The 21435-nt window shown below is 39.3% G+C and overlaps 1 protein-coding gene across 4 annotated transcripts in view; it reads left to right on the top strand.

Annotated features, from left to right (window-relative positions):
• Positions 1-21435, top strand: part of TAPT1 (transmembrane anterior posterior transformation 1) — a 255474-nt gene that overhangs the window by 183369 nt on the left and 50670 nt on the right. For all 4 annotated transcript variants that reach the window (XM_070757336.1, XM_070757340.1, XM_070757339.1 and 1 more), the window contains 4 exons: positions 6633-6730; positions 6870-6939; positions 8376-8456; positions 15979-16088. In XM_070757336.1, coding sequence (XP_070613437.1) covers positions 6633-6730; positions 6870-6939; positions 8376-8456; positions 15979-16088 — 359 coding nt within the window. The remainder of the gene's footprint in view (positions 1-6632; positions 6731-6869; positions 6940-8375; positions 8457-15978; positions 16089-21435) is intronic.

Below are 21435 nucleotides of genomic sequence, written 5' to 3'. Positions count from 1 at the left end.
CTAAGAGGATCCCACAGCCCTACTGAAAGAAATTGATGAAGTATACAGAATCTCGAATAGCTACATCCGTCGTCATAACCTCCCAAGAGAGATACACATTAAATTCACAAGAAAAGCTTTGCGAGATGACATACTCCACTGGTCAAGAAATGCCAAACTCCAACATCAAGGAGCCGAAATAAAAATACTAAAACAAGTTCCAAGAAGTGTCAGAGAAAGCAGAAGAGATTACCACTTCCTAACCCGAATTTTGATCAAAGAAAATATAACCTATCGTTGGCTAATCCCACAAGGTCTTTCTCTGACATGGCGCTCTACAAGATACAAATTGGAAAATGTAGAACAAGCTATATACTTTTTTGAAAACAGTGGCATCAGCCGCCTGGACCATATAAATCAGCAACAAGTGGTTGAACAACAACTAGTTCAACAACAATCAGGGGAAAAACTAACAACTCAGCAAGAAGAAGATCTGGGGGCTACTGCTCAGGTAATAGAGCAGGACCAAGGTGCCAGAAGAGTTCAACCTCAGCGAGAAACCAAAAAACCTACTAAATGACAACAAGTAAAGATTTAAAAATCTTTTCTGTAAACGTCAATGGACTTAATGAACCAAGGAAAAGGAAACAAATTTTCTCTAAAATTAGAAATCAAAATGCTCAAATTACAATATTACAAGAAGTGCATATTAAAAAAAATAACCAAAAATTACTGTCGAATCCAAAAATTGGAAAAATGTATGCTGCATTAGCAGATAAAAAAAAAGAGGTGTAGTGATGTACGTTGAGAACTCTATAAATTCCAAACAAATATTTAAGGATAATGAGGGTAGAATATTGATTGTACAAGTTGATATTGAACCTAGACCTTTAGCTGTTGTCTCGATTTATGCTCCTAATGAAGATCAAATGACATTTTATAAAAATTTGCATCAAACAATAATAGACCTAGCTATTGAAAATGTATTAATAATAGGTGATTTTAATGCTATCGCGAATAGACAATTAGACCACTCGGGGGGGGAGGTAACAATAAAAGGAAAAGAAACAAAAAGACAAGAAGGAATTTGCTACCTAGTACTTTTCAAAAAATGAAAGGGGAATTATTGTTAAATGATATTTGGAGGGAAAGATACCCCCATAAGAGACAATATACTTTTTACTCTAACCCCCACAAAATATGGACAAGAATAGACATGGTTTGGGCACCAAAAACGGTTGCAGAACAAATAAGGGATGTAGAGATAGATGCTAATACGTGGGCCGATCACAATCCAATAGTGGTTTCTATGAGAAGGAATAACAAACAGAATAATTGGCGGATGAATAGAAATATATTGAATGATAAGAAATATAAGGATTGGATTGAAAAGGAATTAAAAATATTTTTTGAAATTAACAAAAATTCAGAAACTACCCCACAGAACTTATGGGATACAGCTAAAGCTTATATAAGAGGATTAACAATATCTTACACTGCAAAACATAATAAGGAAAATAAACTAAAGTATGCACAATTAGTAAATGAATTGAAACAATTAGAATTTTTATCACAGCAACATATTAAGAACAGAGACTTAAAAACAGAAATAAATGTAATTAAGCATAAAATTAGAATTATAGAACAAAACCAAATAACTGAAAAAATTAAGAGAGCAAAGCAACACTACTTTGAGCATGCAAATAAACCAGGCAGATGGTTAGCATATAAACTTAGAAAACAGCGTCAATCAAAATTAATTAAAAAACTAGAAGACAAAGATGGTACAATAAAATATGATACAGAAGGAAAGGCAGATATTGTGTATAATTTTTACAAAGATCTATATGCCAAAGATAATGTTAGTGAAGATGAAGTCTTTAACTATTTACAAGCTTCAAAATTACCACAAATAACAGAAGACCAACAGGCCGCCATGGATGGACCAATAACAATGGAAGAACTCCTAACAACAATTAAAAAACAGAAAAGCAACAAGGCCACAGGCCCAGACGCCATACCGGCAGAATGGTATAAGATAGAAAATGAAACAATAAGAAGCCATATGTTAGAAACCTTCAATCTATGTAGACTTGAGGGTAAAATTCCTAAATCTTGGTCAGAATCACTGACAACTTTAATACATAAACAGGGCACAGACCCAGAAAAAATTAAAAACTATAGGCCCATATCATTACTAAATGTAGATTATAAGATATTTATTGCCATTTATGCAGACAGACTCAAAAGAGTTATAAATGGAATAATACACCAAGATCAAAATGGGTTTCTACCAGGGAGACAAATTAAAAATAATCTTAGAACAGTAATAAATACATTAGAGTATTATGAACAATATCCAGGCAAGACAGCATCTTTAATGTTTCTAGACGCTCAAAAGGCCTTTGATAACGTCAATTGGATATTCATAAAAATGCAACTAAATAAAATGAGATTTGGTCCAAAATTTGTTAACTTAATAGATACTATATATTCAAAACAAACAACTAACATAATATTGAACAACAATCAATTACCAACACTTGATATAAATAAGGGAGTTCGTCAAGGTTGCCCTATATCACCATTGTTATTTATTATGATTCTTGAAACTCTTTTAATTAAAATAAGAGCGGATCCTAAAATAAAAGGTTTAACTGTAGGAGATGAAACTTATAAAGTCCAAGCCTTTGCAGATGATTTAACGTTTATAATTGAAGAACCGATAATAACAGTTCCTACTTTATTGCAAGCTATTGAACAATATGGAAAGGTAGCAGGTTTAAAGATAAACAAAAGCAAAACACATTTTCTGGCTAAAAATATGAACAAAACACAAGAAACTAAACTAGAAAGCATCTCTGGAATAAAGACTGTAAAAAAAGTAAAATACTTAGGAATAAATTTAACAGCGAAAACAATAACATTAAAAAATGATAATTATATAAAATTATTAACAGAAATTTAAAAAGATTTAGCAACGTGGAATAATCTGAAAATATCATTCTTAGGAAGAATCGCAACAATTAAGATGAATATTTTACCCAAGGTTTTATTTCTCTTCCAGGTAATTCCAATAAATCCAGGGGGAATTTTTTTCAAAACTTTAACAAACCTAGTTAAAAAATTTATATGGCAAGGGAAAAAAGCAAGGATAAAAATGAACTGCTTAGAAGATATCAAAGAAAGAGGAGGATTTGGCCTTCCAAATTGGAAATTATATTATCAGGCTGCCGCATTAACATGGCTTAGAGAGTGGATAACTCTAGAGAACAAAAGAATACTTAACTTAGAAGGACATGATCTTATGCTTGGATGGCACGCATTTCTATGGTACGATAAGGAAAAAAATCATTCATATTTTAAAAGGCATACATTAAGGAAGTATCTACTAGAAGTTTGGAAAGACATAAAGAAAAATCACTTTTTAAACATCCCAGAATGGCTAGCTCCCCTAGAAGCAATAACGCATCCAAAGTCTATAAAAGACAAGAAAATAACTTATAGATATAAAGAATTATTAAATGACCAGATGAAGCTAAAATCTAGGATTAAATTACAAGAAGAAGGGATAATAATAGACTGGTGGCATTATGCTCAGATTCGATCTAGATACCAGAAGGATAAAACTCTTTATATTTTTAATAAAAGTAAGAATCTTTTAAGCAATTTAATTACTATTAATTCAATAAAAATGATAGGGAAAATATATAAATTTCTTATCGCTCATAAAAATATAGAGTTGACTTTAAAAGATACTATGATAAGATGGTGTAGAAATATTGGTAAGGAAATAGACATAGATACATGGGAGAAAGTTTGGATTAATAACTGGAAAATGACCAAATCAGTTTCATTAAAAGAAAACCAAATCAAAATGTTCTACAGATGGCATCTCCCACCAAATAGGATAGCAAAAATGTTTCCCAAAACATCCCCATTATGCTGGAAATGCAAGAAGGATATAGGAACCTATTACCATCAATGGTGGACATGTGGTAAAGCTAAAATATATTGGAAGATGATAGAGAAAATATTAAAAGAAATAATAAAGCAAGATATAGATAATACCCCGGAATTTTACTTATTAGGAGTTACCAATCAGACCTATAAGAAAGAAATTCTTTATTTAATTATACACATATTAACCGCGGCTAGAATAATATATGCGCAAAACTGGAAAGGGGAGGAAATCCCCAAGGAAGAAGAAGTTATAGCTAAAATATTAGATTGCGCTGAAATGGACATGATGACAAGAAGATTAAATGATCAAGAAGATACATACAATGTTTATAAATGGATAGATAAGAAAAAATAAGATATACACATTTATCTCTAGTTAATTTTTTGTATTTGTTTTTACCTAGGTGACAACAATATTAATATTAGTTCAAATGCATTTGTTTTTTTTTATGATTATGACATAGTAGTTTATGTATAACTATAAGTAACATATTAAGAATTTTGATGTATAATAGTTGAAATTAGTTTGAATGTTTTGTTTGATGAATATGGCATTTCACTATAGTAATTAAGATTACATTAAAGGTATTTTTGATGACTATGTTATACTAATTTTACCTAATATTTACATTGTATTCAAGATTTGCAAAACCTTAACTCAAATTTACTAAACCTTTTAACATTTAACATATATTCAATTATGTATTCTTTTTTTGTATCTGAATGTATACTTTCAAAAGAAGCGGGGGAAATACACCCCCACTTTATGTTTAGTGTTTGTATGTGTGTCTGTTTATTTTATGAAAATTAATAAAAAAATTGGAAAAAAAAATAGCTCAAATTTTTTTTCCAAAAAAATAGTAGAAAAGAAACGGAAAGATTTATAAATACGAATCTTCTTTTGTCAAAATTTCTTTTTCACCCTTCACTGGAACCCGATCTCTCTTCTTTCGCGTATTCAATGAGCTTTCACTTTCTGCCCAGTCACTCTCAGGCTGCAACTTAGTAACAATGGCACCCACAATTAATGACTTCCTGTGTATTCTTTTACTCCTGTGGTTCCCGATCCTTGCTGCCGATGTTTAAATTAATAGTCTCTTCTGTTTTCTGATAAGTTGGCAAGGTGTAGGGTGTTGTACATACTCTTGATCAGTTGGAGGATGATGAAGATATTGAGGACTCAGATTCAGATAGTGTTTATGAAGTAGTGGGGGGCCCGGGGTTACATGTAGTAGAACAGGTGGGAGGCCAACCACAGGATGGGGCTATGAGTTCAGGATCTAGCGAGGGAGAATCAGATGCACGCTGGGTTAATCCTAAATTCAGAAGAATTCAGAAACGTAGAGAACAAAGGTCTGGAAGAAGATATTAAGGAGAGGAATGGGTTAAATATTGTAGTGAGGTAATTGGCACATCAGGGGGCTAGTGGAGAAGAAGGGTGGAGTTTCAATGTTGCCAAACAAATATGGAGGGGTTTTCTGCCATGCTAAAGTAAGCCGAAGTATTTTGTATTGTATTTAGTCAGAGTGGCTATTTTTTATAGCTATGTATTTAGGAAATAAATCTTGTCTAAGTTAAGCAGGAAAAAGAATGTGAGGAATGCAGCTAGAAGAGAGATAACGGACCGTTTGATGTTGGAGATGTGTTGAAGTACAAGAGAGCAGAGAAATAAATGGAATTGCTTTATTCATGAAATGATGCATTTAATGAGAGTTGTAATTACTAAACTTCTACCAGAAACCAGAACACAGGGGTATGTTTATTATTGTTTTTCTTTTGTGATTTAAGTTAAAAGGAGCGGAGTATCAAATCTATTGGTTGTCAATTTGAAAAAAACTTTCATTTTCTGGGCTTTTGCACATTGCGGTCCCTCCAATCTCTCTCCCTTCATTCGCCTTCAATAGTAAATTTTTTTTGTAATACCTGGGGGTTACTCGATCTCCCCGAAGTTTGAAATTCTTGCCTGATGTATCTAGTTCTCCGATCTGAATTCTGTCACTTTTTTCCTTCTTGCTGTGTGGTCGCTGCTGCTTTGGCCGGGCGCCAAAGGTTTTGCGGATTATTCCTCGCCCCCCAAGGCAATGGCGATTTGCCTTGTGTGCTGCGGATTTTCCCCTTCAACAATCGGGACCCTCCAGGCCCGATCGCACCAAAAAGACGGTACTTCAAATGAAAAAAAAAAAGACAGAAGAGCGGAGCCCCACTCTCCTGCATCCTAGCGCAGTCGCATTGCCACCACCAAATTCTTCTATGCTCTAGCTATTTAAAAAAAATAAATAGAATATTTGAATATTAGAAAATTTCAATGTGTAGAAGAGATACCAAACTTCATGACTGGATGAAATAAGAGGAAAGAACAGTTTGGAAATATATACAAATGTGAAGAATCTACAGCTAATCCTAAGAAATAGTAATCAAATATACTTGATTACTTGATATATTTGATTACTGTTTACTGGCCAATATTACTATCATGCATAATCCCTTCTTTTGGCAACTTCATTTGAATCATGCATTGAAGAAAGGAACTTCTACTGCATGCTTGAATCAACAGTTCAGGGAAACTTTTGAGTAAATTGTTTAGTAGAGCTTGATGAAATATCAGACTCTACTGATTACTGAGAGGGATCTTGAAATTCAGACTAATATTTTCTGGTAAAATTATTTTTCCTTAATGTATGTGACTACAGTCTTGCATGCGATCCTTATTATGGTCCAAGCAACAACACTCAATGTAGCGTTCAACTCCCACAATAAATCACTTCTTACTATCATGATGTCTAACAATGTAAGTGTTAGAAGGATCTAATGCAAGTCTTATCTGTCACTATTGATGTTTTTAAGAAGTAATAATTTAGTTTTGTAAAAAAATTTTTAAAAGAATCTAGATTTGCCTAAAATGGAAATTTGCTTTTTTTTAAATGCAGTTTGTGGAAATAAAAGGAAGTGTTTTCAAGAAATTTGAGAAGAACAATTTATTTCAGATGTCAAACAGTGGTATGTATATATTTTGGTGTTAACAATTCATGCTACTTTCTATATGTAAAAATCTAAAATCTGCAGTGGATTTAGTAAAACTGAGTCATACAGATTCTAGATTGTGGGCTGTGATCTGGGGGGGATGGGCCCCTTAGAAAGGAGTCACAAATGTTTTAATCCATGGGCAAAGTCAGAAATCTCATTCCTCTAAAGGAAATCGCTAGAGTAAGATCTAAATGGCGGCTAACTTGACACACACAACTATCTATCAAAACTATGTCATTTAGCTATAGATTTATTGGGTTTGCTTGACCTACTATATCAATTGCAAAATCCAAAGAACCTAAAAAAAAGCCCAAAATTGAGAACTTGGATTTCTGAAACCCAAGTGTGTTAACTTTAATTTTATTCATAAAAATATGCAAATCCATTTATCATTCTAGAGGTCATGCAGGATGTCACAAATTTTTGAAAGTCATCGATTCAGTATTGGGAAGAAAGTTTGGGCCAACCAAGAATCTTGATCCCTTTTAACCACTTATTTTGCTAAATTTACTGCATGCCTGAAAAGAGTAGCAAAATCTGTAAGTTACTTACCTTGATGAGTCACTGCCAGGCTGAAGAATAGAGGAAAGGAAGAAAACAAAATCTTTCTGCAACTTTTTGTCTTGAGGAGCTGAAGAAAAAGTTTAGGTCTAAAGAAAAAGCAGCTATGGCACAAATGTGCACCAAACCAGCCACGGCAAAATCTGGGTCCTAAAGGCAGCCAGAATGGCAGAAAAACATTTTCCAAAGGTTTCCATGCTTTTTCCTGCCTGTCAACTGCCTTTGAAGAAATATGGGTTTCTGGATGTGGGTTAAGGGAATTTGGGAAACTGGTCCTGCACCTGCCTTCTTTGCATGTAGGCAGCTGACTTCCCCAAAGATAGCAAAAGCCATGAGAGATTAGCAGTCTCCTGATGACCAGTTAATAGAGATTCAGCCAGTAAGGATGGTTTCATTAGCTAAGCGTGGATGCTTGTTTGGAAAGCTCTTTGGCATTGTAATGTAATCTAACTGGGCTCTTCCCACTTGCTGGGCTATTTTTGGCTTTGCAAAGCTTTTTGCTGTTTGTATGCCCCCTTTTTAGACACAGTTGGGTGACGGGCCTCCCAAGGCCTCCCTCACCTATAAGGTACCCTGGACTTGCTTAACAATTTGTATGTTTATTTAACAGTGGCATTAGGGAGAGCAAGGGGAGTTATTAAACAAGGTTGTATCAATGGTTGTCATCACTTGCAACTAGATATAATGGGTAGTCTCCATTGTGGTCATAGGTTGAGGACTATCTGTATGAAATTATGAGGGGTTGTTTGCCTTTCTCATGGATCTTCGATATAGTAGGCTTTTTGGAAACTGGAAACCTCTGTAGAGTTAAGAGATAATTACTATTTTTACTGTCATTATTATTTTAGATATAAAAGAGAGATTCACCAATTATGTGCTGTTACTGATAGTTTGCCTAAGAAATATGGAACAATTTTCATGGAACCCAGGTAAAGACTATTTTAGACATAAACATTAAAATGAAATATTCCAGATATGTTCATATATCATTATCATCATTTTAGCCATTGTCTATCCACTGCAGTAGGAAGGCCTGTTTTGTATGTTTTCAATCAATGCAGTTCTGAGCTTTCTTTTACAGGGCCCGCAATAGTTGCTGATGTTCGCATATATTAATTGTCAAACAAGTATTTGTTTGTTGCTATAATAAAATGGAGTTGTTCCCTTTATTTTTTTCATTTCATTTCTATTTATTTTTCATCTACCTACCTACCTACCTACCTACCTATTTCTGTGCTACCCTTCTCCTGAGTCCCAGGGCAGCTTACAGCAATTTTATGCAAACACATTAGAAATCTACAATAAAATCTGCTTTTAAAATACTGTCTTAAAACCCCAGTACTTAAAATTAATCAACCACATCCATGCATACATTCAATCATTCATTTATTCTTTATGTTTTTGTACTATGTATTTATACATTTTTATTAGATTATAGAAGAAAATACAAAGATATGAAAGCAAATAATAGGACACAATGGGGATGAAAAGGGGAAAGAAAAGTGAGGAGAGGAGGAAAAGAAAAAAGCATTAATTTTCAACTCTCTACAATAGAATAAAGCAATAACATTGAACCTCAATTTTTTAATTTTCCAAAATAATATAAACTAGCCATCTATATCAATAAATCAATCTAACCTGTAAAATCCAAAATCAAAGTTTCATTTTTTTCGACTTCAAGCATAAAGTCCAGAAGTGGTCTCTGTCCAGCAACAGAAGTACAGTGGTATCTCAATTTAAGAACTTAATTTTTTCCTTGACCAGGTTCTTAAGTAGAAAAGTTTATAAGTAGAAGCATTTTTTCTCATAGGAATCAATGTAAAAGCAAATAATGCGTGCAAACCCAAATTCTTTCCTTAGGAAAGAAATGAAAGCTCGCAATTTGAGTGTGAGGAAGAGGAGGAAGAAGAGGAGGAGGACAGTCACTGCCCAGAGCGAAGGGAGCGTTTCTTTTCTCTGGGCGCTGGTAGAGGTTTATTCCCTCTCCAACCGCCCAGAGAAAGGAAAATATTTTGTTCGCTCTGGACTGCCAAAGCCTCCTTAAGGCCCCAAAAGGCTCCTCTGACAGCCCACAAAAGCCCGGGATGTCCGGGATTAAAGGGGGAATGGCAGGAAATTGGCTGGGCCTTCATGCTGCTCTCAAATTTCCTGGGAAATTTTTCTGGGCTCGGGTTGTTAAGTAGAAAATGGTCCTTAAGAAGAGGTTAAAAAAATCTTGAATATCCAGTTCTTATCTAGAAAGTTCTTAAGTAGAGGCGTTCTTAAGTAGAGGCACCAATGTATTCTTTTCTTTAATCAAAGTAGTCACTTTAGGCATTTCTGCCAGTTCATTAATTTCTGTAGCCATTCATCCATAGTGGGAATCAAAATGTCTGTCAGATCCCTAACGGCATACTGCCATTCAAATGGAGGAAGAAGGGAGCATGGGGATAAATTGTATTTTAGAACCTTTTTCCTGGCACCTGAGCATCCTGCATCCTCCACATCGGAATGGAGGGCGGTATTGTAAAGACCTATTTCTAACTGTATAGTATCGGAAGGAATTTAGAATCTGCTTTCTCAGACCTCCGGAGCCACGGCGAGTGGGTGAAAGAGAACAGGGATCTGCTCTCCAAGCCCAAATCCCCTGAAATTGGAAACTCGTGTTAGGGCTCATCAACCATGGAGAAGTAGATGAGAAAGTAAAGCATCCAGCAAGCGTTTTGGCGAAAGCCAATTGCCAAGTGTGAAGCAGGGATGCAGCTTTTAACTCCGAAGAGGGGAAATGCAACCATCGCCATGATGATTGCTTCAGCACCGTGACAGCCCCAACAACAGCTGGAGAAGTAAGATTTATACATTCTGATATATTGTTAAGTAGACACGCAATCAATAGAAGGGATTTAACGCAATCTGATATTCTAAACTCTTAAGTGGTGCATGAACTAAGCTCAAAAAAGGGGATCCTCCGTTTTGCTGATCCCCCATATTCCTGATAGCCGATCAGCGGTGACAGAAACGGAGATAACATGTCACTGCAAAAGAAAGTGTGAAAATTTCTGCTGGAGAGGAGAGATCTTACCCATGAAAAATGCCTTTGTGGGAATGCTAAACAGATTTGCAGGTGAAGTTTCTAATCCTTTAAACCTGACAGAGAGCGATTGGAGGTAAGAACATAAGAGCCATGCTGAATCAGGCCAAAGCCCATCAAGTCCAGCATTCTGTGTCACACAGTGGCCTACCAATTGTACATGGAGATCTTGAGTAGAAAGAGAAGGCAAAACCCTCCCTTTTCCTTGACCCCCAATAAATGGTACTCAAGGGAATCCTGCCTGCCTCAACTAAAATAGAGGTGGCACATGGACATCCGTTTCAAGGAGGTGTTAAAGTGGAGCGGGGAATTGGCGAGTGGAGACAGGGAAGAGAGTGTGTATTGTAAAAAGTGGCAGAAAAACCATTGGAGAGTGAGCAAAGTGAAGCAGAGCATAGCAGAGTGAAAGAGAAAATTGCATCAGACAAGCAGACGTCTGCGGAGGATGCCGGAAAATCAGGCCCAAGTTAGGAACAGAGCAGAGCAGAGGGAGAAGAGTGTGTATTTAAAAAGTGAGAAGAGTGTGTATTACTAAAAACAACAGACGCAGCATTGAGGGCAACCAGAGTGGAGTGGAAGGAAGAACTCCATCAAGTAATTCATCAGACAAAACGGAGCAGAGTGGAATACAAGAGGAGAAGCCTGAGACTGGGCTAGGCACATTTACATTATGACTGCTAAAAGCCTTGTGAATTGAGAACTGATTTTTTGAGCAGTGTGAATTGAGCAAACTGAAGGAGAACGGAGAAGAAGGCATCTCTTCCTAATAGATAATCAGATTCAGTCATTTGGATGAAGCTGGTTTGAAACGGAACTGAGTTGTGTTTACCAGTTTTGCTGGTTGCTGGCAAATATACAGTGAAAAACAATAAAACCTACCTAGAAAACATAACTCAGATAGTAACTGCAACTTTATAGACTGTAACTCTATATATGAAATTAGAAATAGACTCTTTGCTAAAACTAATCCTTTATTTCTACATTAGCAATTTGGATTATAAATTTGTCAAAATCTTGACCATACCGACTGACTGTCCTTGGTTTTTTGGGGGGGGAGGGGATACGCCCCCTCAGAATGGATTTGCATTTTGGGAGTCCTCCTAGATTCTCGACTGAGATTGGATCAACATCTCTCATCTGTAGCTAGGGAGATCTTTGCACAGATTCGCCTGTGGTCCAGGTAGGGTCACCAATAGTGACACTACCTGGACCAGGTGGCTCTTTGCACGGTCACTCATGCCTTTATTACCTCACAGCTCAACTACGCTCTACATGGGGCTACCCCTGAAAACCGTTTGGAGACTTCATCAAGTCCAGAATGCAGCCATGCGAGCTATTGTTGATACACCCAGATACACCCACATCACACCAACTCTTTGTGAGCTGCACTGGCTCCCAATCAATCTCTGGATGCAATTCAAGGTGTTGGTCATCACCTAGAAAGCCGTACATGGCTTAGGGCCAAACTATCTTCGGGAACGCCTTCTACTGTATACCTCCCAGTGACCTATAAGTGCCCCCTGGACTGGCCTTCTCTGGGTCCTGTCAATCAAACAATGACAACTAGCGAGGCCATAGGGAAGGGCATTCTCTGTAGTGGCTCCAGCTCTCTGAAACCAGCTGCCCCTGGAGATCCATACCCTCCCCACCTTTCCGGCCTTTCGCAAACCTGTGAAGACCTAGCTTTTCCGGCAGGCTTTGACGGAATAAAGTACCATCTAGATCCAGCCATGAGAGATATTGAGAGATATGTATGATTTAACGAGGATTTTGTAATTATTTTTGAAATTGTTCTTTTAAATATTTTAAGCTGCCCAGTCTTTGAGGAGTTGGGCAGCATATAAGATAGATAGATAGATAGATAGATAGATAGATAGATAGATAGATAGATAGATAGATAGATAGATAGATAAGATCAGGACAGACAGACAGGAAAGATACCATCACACCTTCCATCAACATCCACTCCATCTACACAGACTTCGACAGAGAAAGTGGTTGATACAACTACACATGGTGATAATGATATGGAATTGAAGCAAATGGAAATGAAGCAAATGATGCAAGGACTATTTGAAGATTTTAAAATAGAAATTGTGGATAAATTGGAAGAAAGTACAGTGATACCTCATCTTACAAACCCCTCGTCATACAAACTTTTCGAGATACAAACCGGGGGTTTAAGATTTTTTTTGCCTCTTCTTCCAAAGCTGGCGCCACTGGGATGCCCTGCCTCAGGACTTCTGTTGCCAGCAAAGCACCCGTTTCTGCGCTGCTGGGATTCCCCTGAGGCTCCCCTCCATGGGAAACACCACCTCCAGACTTCCATGTTTTTGTGATGCTGCAGGGGAATCCCAGCAGCGCAAAAATGGGTGCTTCGCTGGCAATGGAAGTCCGGAGGTGGGGTTTCCCAGCGAGGGGAGCCTCAGCGAAATTGCAGCATCACAAAAACACGGAAGTCTGGAGGTGGGGTTTCCCATGGAGGGGAGCCTCAGGGGAATCCCAGCAGTGCAAAGACGGGCGCTTCGGCTGGCAACGGGTGAGTTTTGGGCTTGCATGCATTAATCGCTTTTCCATTGATTCCTATGGGAAACACTGTTTCATCTTACAAACCTTTCACCTTACAAACCTCATCCCAGAACCAATTAAGTTTGTAAGACGAGATATCACTGTATAGGTAAATTAGGGGAAGATTTGAAAGAAATGAAAGGCCTACTGGAAATTGTTAGACAGAAGTACTTATTACGTTGATACCCAAGGAAGAGACAGATCTACAAAAAAAACCCAACCCCCAATTATAGACCTATTTCATTGCTGAATGTAGATTACAATATTTGCTACAATAATAGCAACCAGACTTTAAAAAATTTTGATTTTATACATCTTGATCAAAATGATGTCGGGATTCCAAATAACATCTGAGAAATAAATCAGAATCCGATCCTTGGATTTCTTCCAAATTCCACTTTATTAACAGAGCCATGTTGACACATGCTGTAGTCAACCCGGTACTGACGATCCTACAAGACCCCACCCAGGTTAAGGTTCATCCATCATCCCCACACCCACAGGTTCATCACATGGACTAGTCTGGCATCAGCATCTTCACAAACCTCCTCCTACATTCAACTGGTGCTGGACAAAAGATGATCTTGGAGTTTCAAAAAAGGAATTTGTTATGGCTAGTATCTTCCCCCTCATGCAACCATCCCTCCCAATTCCCACAGTACTACTCTATTTGTGGCAGTCAAAGTCTCTAATTCAAACGATACCTTTGGCCTGATCAATGGTTTTTTTACCAAAAAGATAGATAATGGACAATATGCATATGATTTTAAATACATTAGAATATTATGAACAGCATCCTGGAAAACAAGTAGCTTTAATGTTTTTAGATGCACAGAAAGCCTTTGACAATGTAAATTGGCAATTTCTGATACAGAAATTACAGATTAGGGGTTTGGGGAAAAGATTTATTGGTATAATACAAACAATATAAAGTCCATCCTGAAGTATTTATGTAGTTTCATGTAGGAATGGATTTCCAGAGGAAAAATTGCAGACTACAGGAACCAGAAGCACTGCACAGGTGATCCTGAGGACAGAGCTAAACCTCCAAGTGCTTCAACAACCCTCTAAAAGGATACAAATTACCAGCTGTCTGCAAGGAATATAATTCCTTCCATTCCCCACTGTCCCGCCAGAGCTAAAGAAACTTCTTGGATAAGAAGTGAAACGTCTTCAAAAGAAAAAAACAGTCCAGCTGCCTCCTGAAAAAGCAGCTTTAGGATAATTTCTTTTTACAATTATTCATTACCATTTCCTTTTGCAAAATAGATTCATATAATCTCCATCTGAAGCTGAAACTCCTACTAGTACTAAAATCACTGAATTATGATCAGAAAAAAATTTAGGTAAAATATCTACTTTTAAAATCTTATTTGCCAGATTTTTAGTTCATATCTTATCAATCTTTGAAAAAGATTTGTCTTTCTGAAAAAAAAGGTATAAGGTGGTGTGAATAAGTAGGGATGTATGGTTTTAAATTTGGGGTTTTAAACTTTTAAATATTGGACTTTTTGCATTGGTCTTTGTATTTTTTATATGTTCTAAGCCACCTTGAGTCCTTGGAGAAAGGCGGCATATCAGTCAGTCAGACAGAATGAATAAATGAATGATAAATGATATTCTCTGGCAGAGCCATTTTCATACTCCATGAATCTATTAGTGTTAAATTGTTCATCATCTCAAAAAAAAGTATTTGGTAATTAACCCTAGGAATGTTTAATCCCTTTAGTAGATGATCTATCCAAAGCTGGTGTAATTACTCCATTTCAATCCCCCAACATAAACTATTTTTCATATGAAAAGAATAATAATTGATTCATCAGGTATTTTTTTAAAATCACTTTTATCATCATTTGGCCTGTGCATGCCAACCACTATTGATTTTATTTCATTAAATTCAATTTCCATTATTACAAATCTACCTTATTCATCTGCTATATGTATCCTGGGGTTAAATTGAGGTTTTATGCATAGAACAACTCCATTGTTTTTTTTAAAAAACCAGCAGATATTTATTTATTTATTTTTCACTTTATATCTTTGTATTGCCATTGGATTTTTAGTTCTGACTGGTACATAATTTTAATTCCATCTATTGCAAGTTACTGAAGTACTTTTAGTTACATAATAACAAATAACTATGTCTTGTATTTTGCTCTGCTCCATACATATTCAGTAGAGCACAATTCATCTCAGTATCTTTGGCTGTATATAATTTCAGATTTTGTACAGATCAGATTTAGGACCCTGATAGTGTTAGGAAATTGGTCCTGATTCACATTTTGCCTGCACTCTATTAAGTATTTGCAGACTTAGCTTTTATAAATATGGATTAAGAATTCTATTTTGCATACATGAGCCGGAATGGCGCAGCAGGTAGAGTGCTGTACTGCAAGGCCATTGAAGCTGACTGTAGATCTGTAGGTCAGCAGTTCAAATCTCATCACCGGCTCAAGGTTGACTCAGCCTTCCATCCTTTCAAGGTGGCTAAAATGAGGACCTGGATTATGGGGGCAATATACTGGCTCTGTTAAAAATTGCTATTGCTAACATGTTGTAAGCCACCCTGAGTCTAAGGAGAAGGGCGGCATAAAAATTGAATAAATATATACATTAAATATATATATTTATATTATAAAATATATAAATTAATTGGAGAGAATGCAAAATAAGGCATTCCATCTACGTTTAAGTCATTTAATAATAATAATAATAATTTATTAGATTTGTATGCTACCCCTCTCTGAGGACTCGGAGCGCCTCACAACAATATTTCTTTTTGTTCCCGACCAAATATATTTTTTATTTTACAGATCATCTCTGGGTATTGTTCCCTGATGTCTGTATGGTGATTGCATCAGAGGTTGCTGTTGATATTGTGAAACATGCTTTCATAACCAAATTCAATGACATCACTGCTGATGTAAGTATATAGTTAAACATTTCCAAATGATTGGACTAAAGCACATCTGCTTAGAAGAAATGAGGGAAATATTACCTTGCCTTTCTCACCTGTCATCAGTTATTCCCATTGATTAAAAATGTTCCATACTTCTTTTTAAAGAGACTGTACAAAATTAATTAATTATTTTACTTATACTTAGATTGCGGCTGTTCCTAAAGGCAGGTTTCCTATGTTGAATTCTTCCCACCAGCTTTGTACTGAGGAGCAGTATTTCCAAGAACAGTGCTGGCTGGGAAATTCTGGGAGTTGAAGTCCTCATATCTTAAAGTTGCAAAGATTGAGAAACAGCAGCATAGAGAATTATCTGCATGTTAAAAACTTAAAAGCTAACTTGTAAACTTAACTGATAGCATAGGTTGAGGATAGAAAAAGACAGAGATGATTATGTTGAGCATGGAAAAATAATCCAAGCTGATTATGGGAGAGAGAGTACAGCAATTGCTGGTTCCTTCTGCTCAGGTTTACAGCTAAGCTGTAACTTTTTTGTTAACTTTTCCAATGTTGGCAACCTCACAAAGCACATCTGCTTACTGGAACAATTACGCTTATTTCATGGTTCTGTTCTTGAGCAAGATTTTAATAGGAACTCTGCATAATATTAATACTTCTGTCTTCAATTTACGGACATAATTGAGCTAAAAAAAATAATGAAATGGCTCACCACATAACGCCAAATTTTGCGGTCATTATGTGCTGTTGCAAATGGTCACAATATCTGACCCATTCCAGGTGTCCAAAACGCAATCATGCAATCGGGGCAGTGGAGGCGAGGGGGAGAGATTGGAACTTTGAATCTGGATCATTTGCCCTGGGGAGGTTTGTTGTAACTTTGAACAGTCACTGACTGTTGTAAGTTGAGGACTGGTATACTTTTTTTAAATTGATGGTTTTTATATTTTATTTGTCCATTTATTTATCCTTTTTTAATAATAAATCTTTTGTTACAAAATTGGAGAACAAAAGATATACATCCCTTCCATCTCCTCTGACTCATCTGACTCGACTACCAGCAGAGCCACAACACATGGGCTTGGATCCAATGTTCCATCAATTTTTTTTCCGGTGTGGGCGGAAAAGTATGAATGGCACATTTTCATGCCTGGGCGTGGATCGGTTAAAAACAAAAAGGGGTCACATGACCTCAGGACACACAGCAACGGTCATAAATATGAAACGGCAACCAAGTTTTGATCCTGCGATCATCAAACTGCTGCAAAGGTCCTAAATGTGAAAAAGGGGCATAAGTCACTTTTTTCAGGGCCATTGTGACTTTGAATGGTCAGTAAATGAACCGTTGTAAGTTGAGGACAACCTGCCTTCCCCCCCAGATGTTCTCCGTACTGAAGGAGTGGGTCCAGCAGTCACGTGGGTTGCTCCTGTCCAATCCGTTGGAACTGAGCCTAGTATTAAAAAAGACTCCTGGATCCGCCCCTTCCCCAGAATTCGCTCAGTTCGCATCCTCGGATGTGTGTGAATGCTCGTTCCTCTCGATAAAACACCTTCCCTTCGATCTCTCTTCCTAAGAACAGTAAGAATTTTCCATTATTTTGCTTGCCGGCAGTCGATTTTACTCAGCCCTACAGGGCTTTGAGTTGGGGGAGAAGTTAGCGGCTCAGCCATTCGCGGTTTTTCCCTCCGTGCTGTAGCCGCGGCCGGTCTGGTATTTACGGCCTTGGAGGTCCTGCCGGGGGCAAGCTTGATTTATTTAACCAAAATAATTAAGGGCTATTTACCTCCCGCGGTGTGGGACTTGAATTGTCTCCCGGGCTTAGTTTCTCCGATTGCAATTAACGGAGCGGTTATTTTGGCGCCAAGGCTCTCGCGCCCAGTAATTTGCACTTTCGGTTTTGCCCTAAGAGGTCGGCCATTAGTGCTTCCAGCCCGCCGCCTGACCCTGGAGTCGTCGCTTTGAGTTCCCTCGGGCCTATTCTCCACGGAAGTGGCCTCCAACCAGTGTGCCTTGGTTTTTCTTAAAGTTAAGTTAGCGAGGCCTGCCACGCTGCACTTAGGGACAAGAACTCTTGGTACCGTCCGGATTGCCCCTTAAGGCGCAGCAGCTCCTGGGCCTAGGAGCAGGGTCACCTATCCTCTTGGGAAATCCCACAAAAAAATTTCTTCTCCCCCCTATTTTCTTGGCTCAAGCCTCGTCTTCTGTAATTTGTTCAGACTATGGCTTCCTTTCCCAAGAGAGGCACTACCAAAGGTCCCAAAGAGGTTAGGCCTACTGGTAATTCTACTGAGGTTCCCCAGGCCTCTTCCTCCTCTTCCTCAGGCGCCCATTCCTTAGCCAAGCCCACCAGGGCTGAGAAGAGAAGGGACCTAGCCCTACAAAAAATACATGATAAATCAGCCAAACGTTTTAAGGTGCAGGCCCAAGTGCATATCAATCCAACCCCCCCGGAGGCCTCTAACCTGCCTCTTTCTGGGGTTCCTGTGCTATCCCTGGATGAGCCAAACCTAAATCCACCCCAACCTAACCCTATGGGGTTTAGGTCCAGAAGAGCCAGATATTACCGAGGATTCCCCCCAGCCAGAACCTGCTCAGGCCCTCAGGGATCCTCCGGCTTTTCCGGCTGATATTTCTTCCTTGCCACCGGAGTTTCAGTCTATCTTGACTATTCTGACTAACACCATTGACGCTAAACTCTCATCTTTCAATGTGCCTTCTCTGTCTCATCCCCCTCCACGCTCCTCCCGTCCCGTGAGTTCTTCTCCTTCCTACAGAGCCCCAGTCATGGAGGTCTCTGACTCCTCTCAGGAAGAGGATGAGGACGTGGATGCAGAAGAGGATGATGACCCCTTTCAGCGTCTGTCGGAAGACGAGGAATCTCAGATTAAGATTCCAGCCCCAGCTGCTATCTTTCCTTCGCAGCTTTTCAAATCTCTCCTGCTTAAAGCTAGAGTATCCACGGGGCTAGCCGGGCAAGAAAAACAGGCTACTTCTTCCTCAGACCCCCCGGAGGAAAATCTTCCTTATTTCATGGAAGAACAGGAAGACAATGAGGTAATTCCTATGCCCAAGTTGTTTAAGGATGCCTTGCTTAAACAGTGGGACCACCCAACCGCTGGCTTCACTCCCACTCCCAAGGACAAGAAGCTCTACAAGCTCTCCCCCTCCTATGAGGAACTCCTAACATGTCCCAGGCCAGATGAACCAGTGAAGACACTCCACTCGACTGCCGCCATGCCTGGCGAAGCAGAGGAGGTCCTCCGGCCAGAGGACAAACGACTTGAGCAAATGCTCAAAAGGAGTCTCCTTGCAGACTCATGGGCCATTAAGAGTGCTGCAGCAGCATCCTTCTTTTCCAGAGCTATGCTCTTGTGGCTTCGTCAGCTCCAACCACACCTGCCTCCAGATGACTTACGGGGCCAACAGGATTTCAACAAAATCTTTGCAGCTGCCCAATATGTAGCAGATGCTACCCTCCAATCTTCCAGATTTGCAGCCAGGTCAGTAGCAGCCTCCACAACGGCCAGAAGACTTCTATGGCTCCGCCCTTGGCAGGCGGGAGTAAGACAGAAGTGGCAGTTAGCCATGGGTCCGCTGAAACGTAACCTCCTCTTCGGAGACCTTCTGGACCCTCTCCTTACAGAGACCACAGACAAGAAAAAGGTCTTGGGACCTACCACCAAGAAGGCCCCTAAACCGCAGCCCTTTCGGCGCACAGGGCGTCAACAGGATCAGGGCTTCGCATTTCAAAGGAGTCCAGGTCAGTATTCCCCTCGGTTTCGATCCCAATCTAGAACCACCAGGGGCAGAGGTTCCCGTTATCAGAGAGGATCCTCTTCTACCAGGGCTTCCAAAAGAGCCAGATGGTAAGTTTTCCTCCTTTCCCATAGGCGGTCGCCTAGCCTGGTTCTCTTCCGCCTGGCACCGTTCTTGTAGGGACCCCTGGGTCATTGACACTGTGGAAAGGGGCCTAAGGTTAGAGTTCATTTCTCCTCCCCCTAACCGTTTTATTTCTTGTCCTTCTCCCAGTTCCCCTCCATCTCGTATCCGAATGGAGGAGGCTATTTCTCATTTGTTGACTATTAGAGCTATTCAACCGGTCCCCTCTCTCCAGAGAGGTTTAGGCTTCTATTCCATCCTCTTCATGGTCCCTAAGACCTCTGGAGGCTGGAGAGCCATCTTAGACCTAAAGAAATTGAACCGGTTCATAAAATATAGGAAATTCAAAATGCATTCCTTATCTTCCATTTTAGCAGCTCTACATCGGGGAGACTTTATGGTGTCTCTGGATCTCACGGAGGCCTACCTCCATATCCCCATTGCCAAGGTCCATAGGAAATTTCTGCGCTTTGCCTTTCAAGGCAGGCACTTTCAGTATAGGGCTATGCCATTTGGGCTCTCCTCAGCTCCCAGAGTTTTCACTAAACTCTTGGGATCCTTGGCGGCTCATATCCGGGCCTCTCCCATTCATATTTTATGTTATTTAGATGACATTTTAATTCATGGAAATTCCAGAACTGGTGTGGCTGCAGACCTCTCTTTTACCATGTCGGTTCTACAGAATCATGGTTTCTCCATAAATCTTAAAAAGAGCCACCTTGATCCATCCACTTCCATTCTGCATCTGGGAACTATCATTAATTCTGAGATATCCCAGGTTTTCCTCTCCACTGAGAAAAAACGCAGCATTTTGGATCTCATTGCTCGCATCCTGCCCCAGCAATCTGCCTCCATTGCCACCCTATCTTCCCTTTTGGGTAAAATGGTGTCATGTATTGGTATTGTCCCCTGGGCCCGTCTTCACGCCAGGGAACTACAGTGGCTTCTATTACCATTCCAGAGATCGGGCCACAGCAACTCGAATCGTCGCATCACCATCCCACCGACGGTTCGCAGATCCCTCAAGTGGTGGACTTCTCCAGCCCTAGACAAGGGATCTCCCTTCCGGTGCCCCGACCAGTTTGTAGTCACCACAGATGCCAGCCTCTCGGGCTGGGGAGCCCACACCCAGGGTCTTTTAGCTCAGGGCACATGGTCACTGGAGGAGGCTTCCAGGCCCATCAATTGGCTAGAATTAAGAGCCGTGTCTCTAGCTCTAAAACAATTCCAATCTCACATCTCCAACCAGCATGTGCTGATTCTCACCGACAATATAGCCACCAAAAGCCATATTTGCAGACAGGGAGGCACAAGATCCAAGGCCCTCATGAGGGAGGCCCTGAAGTTAGGCCTTTGGGCAGAGAAGAATCTCCAGTCGCTTCTAGCCGACCACATCTCGGGGAGCCTCAACGTCCAAGCGGACTGGCTCTCGCGAGCGACCATAGATCCAGGCGAGTGGAATCTCCATCAGTCACT

Source organism: Erythrolamprus reginae, chromosome 7 (assembly GCF_031021105.1).
Source record: "Erythrolamprus reginae isolate rEryReg1 chromosome 7, rEryReg1.hap1, whole genome shotgun sequence".
In the NCBI taxonomy this organism is placed as follows: Eukaryota; Metazoa; Chordata; class Lepidosauria; order Squamata; family Dipsadidae; genus Erythrolamprus; species Erythrolamprus reginae.
Note: the sequence above shows the minus strand (reverse complement) of the source record. Positions and strands in the feature narration are given on the sequence as shown.